Source organism: Perissodus microlepis, chromosome 17 (genome assembly GCF_051167445.1).
Source record: "Perissodus microlepis isolate ML-2025 ecotype Zambia chromosome 17, ASM5116744v1, whole genome shotgun sequence".
NCBI classification, from domain to species: Eukaryota; Metazoa; Chordata; class Actinopteri; order Cichliformes; family Cichlidae; genus Perissodus; species Perissodus microlepis.
This window is the reverse complement of record NC_140477.1, coordinates 8,411,530-8,427,130: the sequence shown is the minus strand read 5'-3', so window position 1 is coordinate 8,427,130 and position 15,601 is coordinate 8,411,530. Positions and strand designations below refer to the sequence as shown.

The window sequence follows — 15,601 nt, the reverse complement described above, 5'->3', positions numbered from 1 at the left end:
GACCAGAAAGTGGTCTTCCTCAAAATGTTCCCACAAAATTGGGAGCATAAAATTGTCCAAAATGTATTGGCCTGCTGAAGCATTAAGAGTTGCTTTCACTGGAGCCCAACTCCTGAAAAACAGCCCAAACCATAATCTCACCTCCACTTAACTTCACACTTGGCACAATACAGTCAGACAAGTACCATTCTCCTGGCAACCGTCAAACCCAGACTCGGCCATCGACTTGCCAGACAAAGATGCACTCCAGAGGACATATCTCTACTGTTTTAGAGTCCAGCTTCATTGTGTTTTACACCACTGCAGCTGATGCCTTGCATTGCACTAGTGATCTAAGGCTTGGATGCAATTTTGTAGAAGCAGGCTGCATTCCTCTCTGCTTGCTTTTTGTACATCTGTTGCTGTGGAGGTCACTGGAACACCTGAATTCAATGATATGTATGGGTGAGTGAACATTTTTGGCAATATAGTGTAGTTCCTTTTAATAGTTTTGAGTTGATTGTATAATTTGCGTCCCAATATTCCGCTGCCTGGTCCATGGCTGGTTTCCCACCATGTGGATGAACCAAGTTTTATCTTATTATTTCTCATGTCAGTCCCTTTGCCTCTTAGCTCTCATCCCACAGTGCAGAACTGACATGAAGATAGTGCGAAGATCTTTTAAAAACAGACGAGCAGCACAAAAAGCTCCAATAACGTCATGCTGTTTGTCTAGATTTCTCTCAGCTGTGACTGTCAGTGAGTGGCTCCCTCTGCAGCTAAGCTTGGTTAAAAAATTAAATAAAATCTGTTTTCTTGAGGATTTAGATTTTTTTCACACAATCTGTTGTTTGAATCTCTTTTGTCTGCTGTGAGATTAGAAGACGTGCACGCACACACACACACATACACACACACACTCTCCCTCACTTCTGTATCTGCTTTCTAAGCCCCCTGTGTTGAGTGGGCGACTAGCTGTGACTGGCGCTGTCAGATTAGCCCATTTAAAAAAGACATATGTTTGCTTGTGAGCATGTGTGTGTCCTCCATACTATTTTCATACTGCGAGCCATGGTACATTATTCATGTTAAACCACGCAGAGAAAGATACAGTCGTGTGTCACACAATACCACCGCCACAAGCATGTGGTTGATACCATCGGACACGTACAGATAAATGCCTAAAAGACTCCCACGTGTTTGCAAATAATCACACTGGCACACTTTACCAAACACACTGGTTTGCACATTTGCCGGCGAGCACAGAAAACATACCGACATGCAACGCGCATAAAAACACACGCAAAAAGACACATGCGCGGCACTAAATCGTATTAGGTAAATGAGAATGAGACGGCACGGAGGCAGAAAGGCTCTGTTCGAGCGCTGTTGCTGTGACAGATCCTGGCATAAATCATGTTTAGTTGTTGCCGTTGTTGTTTAATATGCAAATCTCCCATTTGAAGCGCGAGCTGGTTGTTAACAAGTGCATTCAATAACACATGTGCGCTCTCACAGCCCTGTATGTTTTCACACGCCTGTAGAGTATGGATTTCTGAAAGTGGGCAGGTGAAAAATGCATGGCCACACCATATACACACACACGCACACACCTTGTGAAAGAGCGTGGGATAGATGTGGATGTGAAATGCCATGGGCGTCATTGCTGGACTCATATTTCATAATCATATGGTTATCCATCAGGCCTGTGCAGCTAATGATGACAACAGAAGCACACACACAAACGCACTCATAGAAATATACTCTGAGAGAGAGAGAGAGAGAGAGGTACAACTGTTCTCAACCAGAGACAAGAGAGCTGCTGCAAGGACACAAACATGAGCAGGCACACCGTTGCACAGCATACACATGAGCACTCATGAGGATGCTCAATTAGGCCCACGCGTGTGATGAAGAACACAGAGACACAAAGAGATGTCCTAGCGGGGAAACATACAGCACATGTGCTCACACACATACAAACACACATAAACACAAACTGTAAGTGAATGAAGGGTCTGTTGACAGATTTCAGCAGTAATTGATACCCGTGTTTGGCAGCCATTTTTATCTGGCTTAAACCACAAGCCAGGAATGATCTAAGCTGCACAGCAGAAGCATATGCACACACACACACACACACACACACACACACACACACACACACACACACACACACCCTTTTCTTACAAGCATCACTTGACACATCTTGACACATCTCTCTCACTCACACAAACACACATGCACACACACATCTGAACATGAGATAAAATCACACTTTAGGCTTTGAAAGGCAAAACCAAACACTCCAAAAATTCTCTCTCTCTCTTCTGCCTTGTTGAACTTGCAGCATTGAAAAGAGCTGTAGCCATCCCCCCCCCCCCCCGTAACTCGTATTCTCAAGCCAAATATGAACACAAAATGCAAAAAAGAGAGGATAGGAAGGGAGAAGGAAAAAGAAACAACAACAAAAATAAAGCGGCTCAGTCGTGTGTCAATTCTTACCTTAAACAGGCGCAGGATGTTGGCCACCATGATCGACACCGAGCTGGCTGCAGCTCCGATCACTCCTACGATTTTATCCGGCTTGGTGAAGATTGGAGGGTCTCCGTTGGCACAGCGGACATCGGATCCATCCCTCTCTATCAAGGCCTGTACAAACGTCAGGGACTGCTCCAGAGCGTATGTGTCCCTGGAGCAGGTATCCAAGATCCGGGCCCCCAGTGTGATGTTGGGTAACAGTTCGGGGTCCTTGTTGATCAGGTCGATGGCGAACATCATGGCCTCCAAGCGGTGGATGCCCTTTTCCTTTTTTAGCTCGCCACATGGCGTGCCACGGTCCCCTCTGGCGTGCACTGGAAATAATCCGCCGAGTATAATATCGCCATCTAGTCGGATGGAGTGGGCGTACTCTGGTGCCGCCTGAGGGTCTATGGGGATTCGCTGAGGGGAGGCGACGGGAATGAGCCAAGTGTAAGAAGTGGCCACGAGGAGGAAGATGAAGGAGGGAGACAAGGGGTAGGAAACTGGTCTCCACCGTGGTTCCATGATCAATGATGAAGTTAACAAAGCAGATCTCAGAGGAGGGATTCCAAAACTGAGAGTTCTGGAATGAATATAAATGTTGAGCCTTTCTACTGGTCGATGAAGGAGGGGTAAAGGACCCCAGAGATGGAGCTAACCGAGCCCCATGAGGAAATCATAATCCAAAAGACAGCACAGAAACAAAAAAGCTAAACAAACAAACAAAACAAAAAAAACAGCGGTAGTGCAAAAATGTGTCAGTGAATTTGAAGAAATCTATTTAGGGAGTAAAGCGTGTAATCCACAAGTCACATCTTCAGTAGAGCCTGTTGGAGAGAGACAGAAACAGGATGTCTGAGTGCCCAATGTGATGTGAACATCAAGCTTGCTGCAAGGATGTAAGGTCCACCTGACAAACATGTGTAAAACCACTCAAGGGCAAGGAAAAAATGCACTGAAATATATCAAAAAAACAAGCACAACAAACGCGCTGATGCTCATTCGCCAGCACGCTCACATGGGCATATTCTTTCCAGCGGAACTGTCAGAATTTGCACCACAGTTCTATAATTGAAATCCCAAAGTCTGTCAGTTCATAATCACCTCTACACACTCACACATACACACAGTCTCTTGTCTTGGCATATCGGTGAGTGGAACAGCTGCTAAAATGACAGCACAGAAACCTTTTGGCGAGCTCCTCGGGCTATCCGCACGAAGGCACGTGGATACCTGCTTGTGGAGGGAGAGGAAGAGAGCCGAGGGAAGCAGCAGGGGAGAGACAGAGGAGACACAGACGGTGAAAAAGATGAAGATAAGGGAGGAGAGACAGAAAGGGAAAGCATGTAAGACAGAGAGGGAGAAGCAGAGTCAGCGGTGAAAAAGACAGAGAGCGCTGCTGTGGAGCAAGTGTGCTGCATCATTCAAACACCTGCTGTTTCTGCTGCAGTTAAATGAACACATTACATCCAGCGCAAAACTCTCTGTCACACACACACACGTGCACAGAGCTTCAAATCACAACAGGTGGCATTAATGTTGAGTCCCTTTCTGGAGAAGATCCTGCAAGATGATACCAGATGACTACTTCAAACTCACTCCTGTAGGGAGAGCTGTAGCTCTATCTATGGTGAGCAATGCTGTATTTAGCAGTCATGTTGAAGAACATGACTTTAAAACTTGGTTTTGACAAACGTGTTGATTTCTACATGATAGGGGTGCTAATGTGCTTCCATTAGTTCATGCCTCAGGGGATTTAATCTGTAATTCGACCCTGATCTAGAATCATAGATTTTATTTTGCACTAACGCTGCATGAAGAGGTAATTTATGCAAATTTGTTAATGCCCCTAAGTAATCAAACCCTAAGTGGGTTAATTAATCTGCAACTTAACAGATTTAGTGAAAAAACATTTTTCCCATCCATTTTTTTAAGAAATCTATTGTTAAAAGCATCAGATATACAATTCACTAGCATTTAAGACCAACCGAGGGTGTTTGGTTGATATACACTCATCAGTCGCTTCATTAGGTACACCTGTTCAGCTGCTCATTAATGCGAACATCTAATCATAAAATCAAATGGAAGAAATCCTGTTTATCTAAGGAGGTAAACATGTTTGAGACAACTTGGCGAAGTTCAAACTAAGTATAAGAATGGCAACAAAAACAGGTGATTTAGGTGACTTTGAACATGGCGTGGCTGTTTGGCTTTTCCCACACAACCATCTCTAGGGTTTACAGAGAATGGTCAAAAAAACAGAAAAGACAGAAAAATAACTTGTTCAAGGGTGAGAGGAGCTTGGCCAGACTGCTCTGAGCTCATAACAAGGCAACAGTGGCTCAAATCACTTATTACTGAAAAAAGTAAGTTACTGAATTTTAATTTAAAAACATTGCCTGCCTTTGTCACCTGTTAAAATTCAGGTGCCAGCTGCTTACTGGGGTCAGCACATACTCTGGATTCTTTGCTGGCATTGCCTTAGCATACTGTCTGTGCAGATTCTTGCAAAAAGCCGAAGTTGTGTTAGCCATATAATGCTGCTGTTTCTGTCCTGTCTGTTTACATTTTGCACTGTTATCCTTTTGTAAAATAAAAGCAGTGTTCACTCTTCCACTCCTCAAAAGTTGCAGACCAATCCAACATTTTCTGCACAGAACATGAAATCGCTCACCGGAGCAGCTGGAAGAAAAAAACTGCTTTTTTTTAGTCCGCCCCACTAAAAGAACCGTTTTAGTGGACTGAAGAGGTATGTATGGACATAATTGTCAATGTAATATAATTAATGAACTTAGTACAGTAACATGTTACATTACTGTATTAATGAAAAATGTAGTGTGACAACAGTGGTATGCAGCAGAGCATCTCTGAACGCACAACACTTGGGCTGCAGCAGCAGAAGACCACACCGGGTGCCACTTCTGCCATCTAAGAACATGAAACTGAGGCTTCAGTTTGCATGAGCTCACTAAAACTTTCTTTGTCTGACTGTCTTGATTTCTCTTGCAACATTTGAATGGTAGCATCAGAGTTTGGCGTAAACAACATGAAAGCATTCATCCATCCTGCCTTGTGTCAGTGGATCACGCTGGTGGTGCTGGTGTGATGCAGGATATTTTCTTTGTATTGTTGAAATACCATATCATGGTCATCAAACCTCTGAGCAATGTTTCCAGCACCTCAATGAATCGACATCAGGAAAAATGAAGGCAGCTCTGAAAGCAAAAGGGAGGGGGGGGGGTCCATCTTTGTACTAGCAAGGTGTACATAATGAAGTGACCAGCGAGTGTAAATCTTATTACATCATTTGCACACATTTAGGCCATCACTCTAAAACGTCATTCTTTATTATAGTTGTCCTGCTTACCCAAATACACACAAGCGTTTCCTTTGAGGTGGCCTATTTCACACACACAAGCCCGTTAATTGGCCGCATAGTTCTTTTCATCCTTATCTTCTTCCCTTAGAGAATAGTGTCTCAGCACAAGTAAACTACTGAGTTGTATCCTAATGTTAAAGGAAGACTTCAGGAGGAACGGCTTACTCATTTTCTAACAAAGAATCAGGTGAGGTCATGTCTGGTCATTAAACAGAAGCCAGCAGACTATATCAAGACTGAGAACGAGTGGAAACACTAAGAAGTTGCCAAGATATTTTCCACCCACAGCTTACGCAAATGATTATGACTATGCAACAGGCTAGCCATTTCCCCCTGTTTCCAATCTTTATAGTAAATTGAACTAACTGGCTGCCGCTTTATATTTAGTGTATGCACGTGTGAGTCATACTGTGAAGGTAAATAAGTATAAACATTTCCTAGAGAAAATAACAGATGCATGAGAATTCATATTTTAAAACATGCTCAATCTTTCCTTTCCTTTTTCAAGCGTTAAAGCCTGGAATAAACAGCATATATGTGATAACCTAGACAATACTGGACCTGAAGGTACCACCTACACCAGCACTTGGTCCGCTTCAGTGAGTCATTACAGCCTTGCCTATATCATCCTGTAAGAGTTTTTCATATTAAATGACTATAGATTTGCAGTTTCTTCTTTTTGCAACGATAGTTTATAGCTGTGAAAGCTGCAACTATACTGTATAGAACGAATCTGCCTGTTTGCCAGTGTGTGGTCACTTTGACATCCCTGTTTTATTTGCATATCCTCAACCGTGCATCTGGAATGTGATTTTTTTTTTATGGGTTTTGTTTTTTACCTACCACAAGAGGAGATTGGCCCATTTTCAATCCTGACCATTTATTATGTAAAATAGCCCTTAAAAAAACACTAAATGCATTAGTTTAACTTAAACATTTGCACTACCCAATACTGAAATGTCCAGCACTCCTTAGGAGTTGGCTACAGTACTCATAATCTTGAACTGTGTATGTCTGCTGGCCCATTAATCAAATCCCAGAGCAGTTTTCAAAAAAGATTTCTCACCGTCTCCCCATAAAACAACAGCATAGCCTTCCTGTAATGAAAGCCAAGCATCATTTAAAGACTTCTGAACCATTCTGCAGACCTGTTTGATTTCCCCCACGGGAGGCCCTAACAAGTTCTGGACTCAGATCTCATCCCAGCGTGAGGTGCACTCTTGAAGAATCCATTTATAATTCGATTCTGTCCCAATTAATTCATCAGTTTCTCTTCACTCTAAATGGAATTAGGTCAAAGCCACTCATACGGCCAAGCCCCCGCTACGATTAAAAACCCTGCTTTATATAGGTTATCCAGTTCTGATTCATCTAACAGTGTTCTCCCTGCAACATTGTGTGTTCGACACTTTTCGCCTTGAATTCAAGCAGAGAATGGGTTAAAATTGAGGCCCGGGGCCCCCCAGTCATTAAGCCGCACTAGATTATAGCCAGCTCAACTCTACGTCTCAGTATATTCCAATGGGGTCCATTAAACTGCGGTACAGCTTTCTGTCAATCCTTTTGCCTGCTTTTTGCTTCTTCTTTTTTAAGTTCATCCTTGCAGCTCTTAGCACTTGGCAAGCATCTGATATTCCCGAACAGGGAGCAAACCGCATGAATATTTTTAAAACCAGAAAGGGGGCATTTATGATTTAAAAAAAACAGCTACACTGGTTCAAGATGTAACTACATGCAAACGTCTCAAGTGGGGCACTAAAAAAAACCACAGATCAGGGCAACGTGCGAATGTCTCGTGACTGAGCTGAAGCCCCGAGGTTATTAAAAGTTTTCGGTCTCATTTACACTCACGCCCTCTGAGGATTATCAAGTTTAAGAGGTGAAAAGACATCCTTTGTCTGCACGCTCATGAAGCAGCACTACACACCTGAGCTTATGCTGATCTTAACCAGTTTGGCTACTGCTATTTGGCTTTCCAATCGGAGCCTCTGTCACACTCTGTGAAGGCTCAAACATCTGCTTTTTTCTCTCTTCTCCCATGTGGCAGCCTAGAAGGAGGCAGGAGAAATCCCGAAGAAGGAGGCTCCCGCTGATGTGACGCTTATGTGCTCAACGATGAAGAGTGTTAAACCCCCCCACCCTCCGAAAGGCTGCAGCTGGCTCATCACTCTTTTTAATTCACACCCACGGCTGGCTGTCTATGAGCCTGTTGCCCACTTCTGGTTGTGTAGTCAAGTAGGGAGGTTTGGGGGGATTCTTCACTCACTTTTTTTCCAGATTCTTCCTTCTCCTCCTCCCTCCATTTCTCTCTCTCTCTCTTTATTCCCTGCCACGCTCTGCCTCTCTGCCACCGTCTTGTCTGCCTCGCTGCTGCATCGCATCACCTTCTACAGGCCGTCTCCATCTCTCTTGAGAGTCCACTGCTCTTTTCAGAAAGTGATAGCTTTTCTGCTGCCCTGTCCTCTCCCCCATCCTCCCCTCCTCTCTCCCCCCCTCCACCTTCCCCTTAAGTAGGTGTTCTTCGCCACCCCCTCCTTCATCTTCTCACATACATGCCTTGTTTTATTCCTCCCTTCTCTCGCTGTCACTTTATTTTATTTATTTTTTTCTATTTTAGCTGTTTCATAGGCCACCGCTGCACTAAAAAAAAAGTGGTGATTCCCTCAAAACACACACACACTCACACAAATCTTTGGATCCGACTTCCGTTCAACCTGTTATAACCCTAACCAAGGCTGTAGATGAATAAATGAAATGTGGCTGAACTTGATTGAATATTTTTTTCTCCTGGTCTCTTCTCCAAACACTCCAAACATAGTTCACGTTACCCCTGAATGCTACCTCCAGAGGGAAAAAGACTTTTCTTAGTCCTTTAAAGCCTTTTTGATTGTTTCCAGTCTCAGCACACATCAGTGGGGCACGCAGAAAAAAGCTTACGCATCCCTTTAAAGCACACACACATGCTTCTGATGTGATTAAGTCATGTGTCAGAAGATAACGCAGAGCTCACAGGTTCAAAAATAAGACTGTGCGAGATCAAAGTCTAGGGGTGTGTGTGCTCATTATGCAGCCCTTTGGGCTTCATTCGGTACAGCAGTGGTGGTATTCTGATTGCAGCCTAATTAAGACACTGCCATCCTCAGTAAAAGCAGAGAAACACCCGTGCAATGATATCTGGAGGAGCAAAATTCATGCTCATTATATCATGTCTCTATTTTTTCCCCTAACACACATCCACGCAATCCTGAGTAAAACACACCTTTGAACGGGTGCTGTTAGAGCATGTACTCACCCAGCCACCACCGTGGGGAAATCCACGAGAGAGAGAGAGAGAGAATAAAAAAATGCATAAAACAATAAAATCCCGCAAAAAGTAAGAAGCAGTGAAACTGAGACAATGAATAACACAGACTGGTCAAAACCATTCAGCAGAGGAATGTGTGTTAGAGAGAGAGAGAGAGAGGAAAAGGTGGGAAACACACACACCCTCGCTGAGAAATGCAAAAGAGATCAGCGCATTTAGTAACGTGGAGAAAAGAATCTGCGTGTTTAGATACCTGAGAAAATCAAATCATCCGCCAGTGTGCGAGCGGTGATGCTCCGGCTCCAGCCTCCCCCGCAGGCTCCGTGGGGTCCCTGTCCGTCTAAAGCAACTTCCTTGCGGAACTCAGCAGTTTCACCTCCACCCTCACACACACACACAATCAATATATATATATATATATATATATATATGTATATCCTGAAGTAAAAATCTGTTTGTTCCACAACAGCAAAAGGAATTTGAAGACAATTTAGACAATCCTCATGGCGATGACTGGAGAAAGGAGCAGATCTGTGCAGCTGCCACACAAGAACAAAAACAAGAAAAAAAAGAAAAAAGAAAAGAAAGTGTTCTGTCGTGACCAACGGAGCTGATTTAGGGGCTCAAAATCAACTATTAACTCCGCACTTGTTAATGGAGACAATAGAGGGAGGCTGCCTGTAATGAAGTCGATGCCCAGGAATGAATCTCAGACACAGAGAGGTGTGGAGAGAGGGAGAAAGAGAGAGAGGGAGAGGGTGATGAAGGGGGGGACAGAGTGCAGGAATTCATCATGCGCGGACTCTCGTCAGTAACGCTCAATAACGCTGTTAAAACCCACCTGATTGTTATCCGCTCCTTCTCTAAGCTCTCCGCACTTTGCGCATAAACCCTTCCCGTGAAGTCCGCTCGCGCTGCTCCGCGGACGCGCGCGCACACTAACACCACCAACACCCCCCCCTTCTCCAGGTTGTCGGTGCTGAAAAGGACAGCGCACGACACGAAGCTGCCACACGAAGCGCGAACCCCCCTGTCCCCCAGCTCTACGTGAAACATATGTACGTATTGGAGGCGTCAGGTCTGCTTCTGCCGCCTGCACCAAATCATCCTCTTAATTGCGCCACTGTCGTCCAGCAGAATCCACCCATTCAATCAAGTTTATTACCAATCAATCGGATCGATTGTTTCCACAGTGGAAGGCGTTGGTTATTAGAACACGTTAATAAGTCATCAGAATATGCTCAGGCGGTTGTGCCACACTCTTAATTGCTTCAACTAAAGTCCGTTTTTTGTTTTTGTTTTTTTACTGCGCCCATTGATTCCCCCTTCCACACACCCCTCCTCTTCCTCTTTGTACAATCATAGCGCCATGGTTCTTTGTGGTGAATGGAATTAAACAAATGAACCGCATCCCATCTGCTGTGTAATAACAATTTGATAAGCTGTGTGGAGTCAGAAACCAGGCAATTGAAACAGACCCGGGTGTTCCCTCATGTGACAGCGTGTAAGATGTGCGCAACACGTCCAATTTGTGGCTTTTCCGATTCGGAGGGAGGTGCATAGACGCGGAGCAATGGCACCATCTAGCGGTGGATGTCTTGTAATTGCAACAGGAAAGGGGCAGGTGAGCGTTATCAAATTCCTAAAAAAAATTAAAAGAAAGGAAAGAAAAAGATAAAAAGAAAAAAGTCATGGCAGGAGTTGAATAAAACAGTTTTGAAGTTTTGCTTTTTATAAATATGTACATGAGCTTTAATTCTATGGACTCAATTGGCCAATATAAGAAGTGTACTAAAATGAGCTTTCAAGTTAAAGTGTAACCTTCATGTCTACACTAGTAATGGGTACATTTTGTTCCATCTCCTTTCATTTTGTACCTCTGTACATAAGTTGGCTTGTTTGTTTGTTTTCAGGTCCCCTTAGCTCAGGAGTAGGTCCTGTGACAATGATGACTAAACTCTTCACATGCCAAATTCCTTTCAGTTCATTTTCAAAATCTTCTTCAAAAACGTTGCATTTGCTCTTTTTTCTAATGTTATTATGGTACAAACAGCTGTAGTAAGTACTTATCAAAAAGAGCTTTGATTTCTAGATAGGTCTACTGAAATTGGAGTAAGTGACAGATTTGTATCGGGCAATTTTAACGTAGTCGAGTATTTCCACCAGATACATGACTTATGCACTTACTTCTTTAATTAGACTTTGCTAGTACATGGTTGGACCTTATGTTTTTAGAACTGCTTTAATTATGCATGCCTGAGACTCAACAAGATGCTGGAGACAGTCCTCCAAGATTCTGGTCCATATTGATATGATATCATCACACGGTTGCTGTAAATTTGCTCTATTGGATTGAATTCTGGTGACTGTAGCATTAATTTGACTACAGTGAACTTATTGGTTTCATGTTTAAGAAACCAGTTTGAGCTTTGTGGCATGGTTATCCTGCTAGAATGGACCACCAGAAGATGGGTGGCTGGACTTTTAAGGGGTTAGCAACAATATCCAGGTATGACAGTATCTTCTATTGTCCAGTTTTGGATAACTGTAGCCCAGTTTCCTGTTCTTAGCTGACAGGAGTGGCTGCTGCTGTAGCTCATCAGCTCTTCAACCATTGACATCTGTGTTCAGAGATACTCTTCTGCATACCTTTGCTTCAACGACAGGAACCATCCTCCTCTTACCTGTAGACCCTAGAGATGGTTGTGTAGATCAGCAGAAAGAAGAGTCCATCTGGCACCAACAGCCACACAACAAAGTCTCTCAAATCGCTTTTCTTCCTCATTATGTTGCTCAGTTTGATGTTCAACAAGTTGTCTTGACAGGCAGACACTGCTAGTAGCAGCAGCATTGACTTTCTGCCATGTGATTGGTTAATTATATGTTTGTGTTAATGAGCAGCTTAATTCGGTGTACCTAATAAAATGGCCAGTGAGCATATGTAACCTGCAATGTTGTTTGCAGAGATTGAAATTATTACCCAGTGTAACGGTGTGGCTCACTGTCTATGGACCTACTGATATCAGGCTTTGACTGTACTTACGAATAGAGATGTGTTCATATCTTTGAATAATATTTCCTGCACTCAATAAAATGTCTCTTATTGTCACCACCACAACTCAGTGGCATTAAAAAATAAAAAGATGCATTTCAGCAAAGTTGGGTGGGGAAAATGGAAAGCTGGAAAAAAAGCCAAGTCTCCAAAGACATAATTCTTGAAAAACCAAATGAAATCTGCAAACGCTGTAAACAAACAAGACTGATTGAAGTAGGTGACTCACATTTCAAAGAGAGAAAAAAAGACAAAGCCACACAACAACCTACTGAGGTTTAAAGCAGTATATTTTTATTTAAGTGGTTGGTTTCAACATTCTTGTCACTGAAAGGCTTTTCTAACGCTTGTCGAATGCTCTAGAAGGTGAGCTTAATAACATTACAACTTATGATTAAAGAAATGTCAAAATTAAAAAATAATAATAATCTAAAAGTCTCTTGAGGTTTCATTCCTGCTCTCTTCTGGACACATTTCAACAACAAAATCTCCTCCTTCAAACAGTGTAAGATTTTAAAAAAAAGAAAAGAAAAAGAAAAGAACTAATGGTGGAACAATGCAAGCTTGCCTCAGCAATAAACAATTACAGAGTTGTAACTAGTCAGACGTGTTCAAAGCATATGGCCAACCAACACAAGTGAGTAACTATTTTGACTATTAGAACTATTATTTATACCATCCGTGCAGGATGGATCGATATATACACGCTGTCAAGACCTCGCTGCTCTAGCATTTTGGGTTATAAAAATAAAGTTTGGTCTTTCCTTTTTTTCAGGTTTTGTTCCATTTCATGGCTTTCTGTTTCAACAGTAAGACATATCTGCTTTTGGTCTTCCTTGATCCTTTCTTTCCAACTCTTATGTGCCAGTGTCTCAAAGACTACCATCAGGAGCTGTTAGCAAACAAGTAAACCCCAACCCTCCCATCCCTCTCAAGTTTGGGTACAGGAAATCATATTTTGAATGGAATTCATACAGTACTCGGTAAAAAAAAACAACAACAACAACAAAAAAACAATCTTACAGGTAAGAAGGGAAAGAAAAGTTCATGCCCCTGCATGTTTAAGTGGATGTAACACAACATTTAATGCCAATTGTTAAATAAGGGGAATTTAATAGTTTTGCTTTCTGGATTTGTGGCTTTCTTATTATTCAAACCTGCCATGCGTGCTGCTTTAGGCACTGAGGTTGAGACACATCTACCAGGACCTGTGATGGAAAGTACAGTAACTAAAGGAAGAATCAGCAAGATGACAGTGGTAAGAAAATAATGTCTTCCAGTTAACAGTTTAAGATCTAAGGCAGTATGGCTGTTGGTGACCTATCACATCCTGCAAACATTCAAGAACACATTACTCCACATAATGTGCTGTTCAGTTCCTTCTCGCTGTGATTTAGCATGCAGGGTGTCAGTTTGATAGTCCAAATGTTTCCCCTGCTGTACCACGTGTTGTTTCAGACTTTTATAAGTGGGAATTTGATTCATTTCTATAAAGTGAAAGATTCCTTCCAGAGTACAAAAAAGTTCTCTGGAAGGATAACCTGGTGGTACAGGGCACTGTCACGGTAAAGGAAACACCCTTTACAAACATGCAATCACACCAAGTAGATAAGGCAGAAAAAACAGTGATTACCACATGAAACTGATTGAAGTGATATTAGAAGAAGCACGCACACATTTTGTTTTTTAAATCTTTAAAGAAAACTTAAAAATCCACTCTGGTATTTCCTTTTCTTTGGCTGTACCCTGTAATTCATCTGAACTTGTTGGTCACTTTAGAGCTGACTAAATCCGACAAGTTTAAATTTCTGGGACAATGTACGTGACAAAATAGAGACTATTCAATTCTAAGGCGAGCATCAAACACTTTGGCTACAGTTTCTCTTCCTGGAAAGACAGCAGGGCACAAAAGTGGTCCAATCAACACAGGAATCAAGTAAGAGGGGGAAAAGCAGATGAACCAGCTGAATATAATAGGTCTGCATCACACCCAATTTAAGATATGGACATACATATAAGTCATAAATTAATGAAATGCTGCTGTAAGGATATAGGTTCATTTTGTGTAGGGTTAATTTAGCTTTATCTCTCAGTCTGTTTTTTGCAGAGACCACAATCCAGGTCTGATTTCCCTCCCTCTCTCTCACACACACACACACACACACACACACGCACACACACACTTCCATAGATTAACTTCATCCTTTTACTAAAGGCCGTTTACAGGAGCAAAGCAGTACAAACTAGTCATCTGCATATGGATCCATATTCACATCTTGTAGTAGGTAAATAGAGAATATATATACCAGTAGTGAGTCTCTGTGTAGATAGCAGCGCCACCATCCAGCATGCTGGCTGGCTTCATCATGAAATTATACATGAATGTGAGATTCCAACAATATATTTGGTTCTTAAGCAAATGTGGAACAAAACTGTTTGTACTTCACTCCTCCATCGGGCTCCGTTGTTCCTTTTTTGTTTGTTTCCTTCACATTTCCATCATCTTTTTCCTGTGCTTGCTCCATCTGCCTATTATTTTTCCAGTTTGTCATCGTTAGTGGCTCGCTCACCCTTTATTCCACGGGGGTCTGTGTGGAGACAGAGAGCGATGTAAAAGTGAGGGTAAAAAAATGATCAGAATGAGTTAAACGAAGAATCAAGGGAGAAGCAGGAGGTAAGAAAAAAGACTTCTAATGAGCAGAGTGATACACAGAGAATTAAGTGAGAGTGAGCATGCAGGAAACAGCTGGTAAATCATGCCAAGCAGTTAATTAAAGGAGGAGAAGGAGGAGGAGGCTGATTGGGATTTCTCATCTCTGCCCAGGGAGTGGTCTTCAAGACTAACAAATAAACACACATTTCCTGCCACAAAGGAAACTGGCCCATCTCAAACACAAGCCGACATTTACAGATTTGCTCAGGTACAAGTGCATCTTGCAGGAGCTTGTCTTTTTGCAGTTTTGGCACACACATCAGGAAACAGAGAGGGAGACAAAGAAACAAAAAGACAAACTGGCAGGGTGAGAACGAGGCAGCGATGAAGCAGCTGACTCGCTGCACTGGAGGGAAACTCTGTGTTCTTACACTGTGTTTTTCACCAGACCAGGGATTTGGAGCGGGTGCTGACTCCTTTCCTCCTGCTGGCTGCTGCTGTCGTTGCGTTACGATGGCTTCGCTTATGTGACTCCAGGTACAACTGAGGAAAATCATTCACAAATACATTCAAATGTTATGCAGATGTATGCTAGTGGTTTATTTTCATTTTATGAAGTCACTACTGACCAAATGTATTTTAATGTTGTGGTTGCAGGAAAAATAGCATACGGATGAATGCTTAATCTATGGATGACTTTGATTAATCAAT

The 15,601-nt window shown here is 42.5% G+C and overlaps 2 protein-coding genes across 14 annotated transcripts in view; both read right to left on the bottom strand.

The window, feature by feature from the left end:
- grm8a (glutamate receptor, metabotropic 8a) overlaps positions 1 to 10,242 on the bottom strand; it is a 299,516-nt gene extending 289,274 nt beyond the window's left edge. Inside the window, exons 1-2 of one of the 3 annotated variants that reach the window (XM_084909268.1) lie at positions 10,027 to 10,242; positions 2,485 to 3,329 (exon numbers count right to left, since the gene is read on the bottom strand). In XM_084909268.1, coding sequence (XP_084765394.1) covers positions 2,485 to 3,027 — 543 coding nt within the window. In that variant the 5' untranslated portion in view covers positions 3,028 to 3,329; positions 10,027 to 10,242. Of the gene's footprint in view, positions 1 to 2,484; positions 3,330 to 9,173; positions 9,993 to 10,026 lie in introns of those variants that run through there. The other 2 variants (XM_084909270.1, XM_084909269.1) reach the window with 2 other exon arrangements.
- Positions 10,243 to 12,509: 2,267 nt separating this feature from the next.
- The window catches only part of znf800b (zinc finger protein 800b), a 30,266-nt gene continuing 27,174 nt past the window's right edge, over positions 12,510 to 15,601 (bottom strand). For all 11 annotated transcript variants that reach the window (XM_084909865.1, XM_084909869.1, XM_084909864.1 and 8 more), the window contains 2 exons: positions 15,322 to 15,433; positions 12,510 to 14,825 (listed from right to left, as the gene is read on the bottom strand). In XM_084909865.1, coding sequence (XP_084765991.1) covers positions 15,332 to 15,433 — 102 coding nt within the window. In that variant the 3' untranslated portion in view covers positions 12,510 to 14,825; positions 15,322 to 15,331. The remainder of the gene's footprint in view (positions 14,826 to 15,321; positions 15,434 to 15,601) is intronic.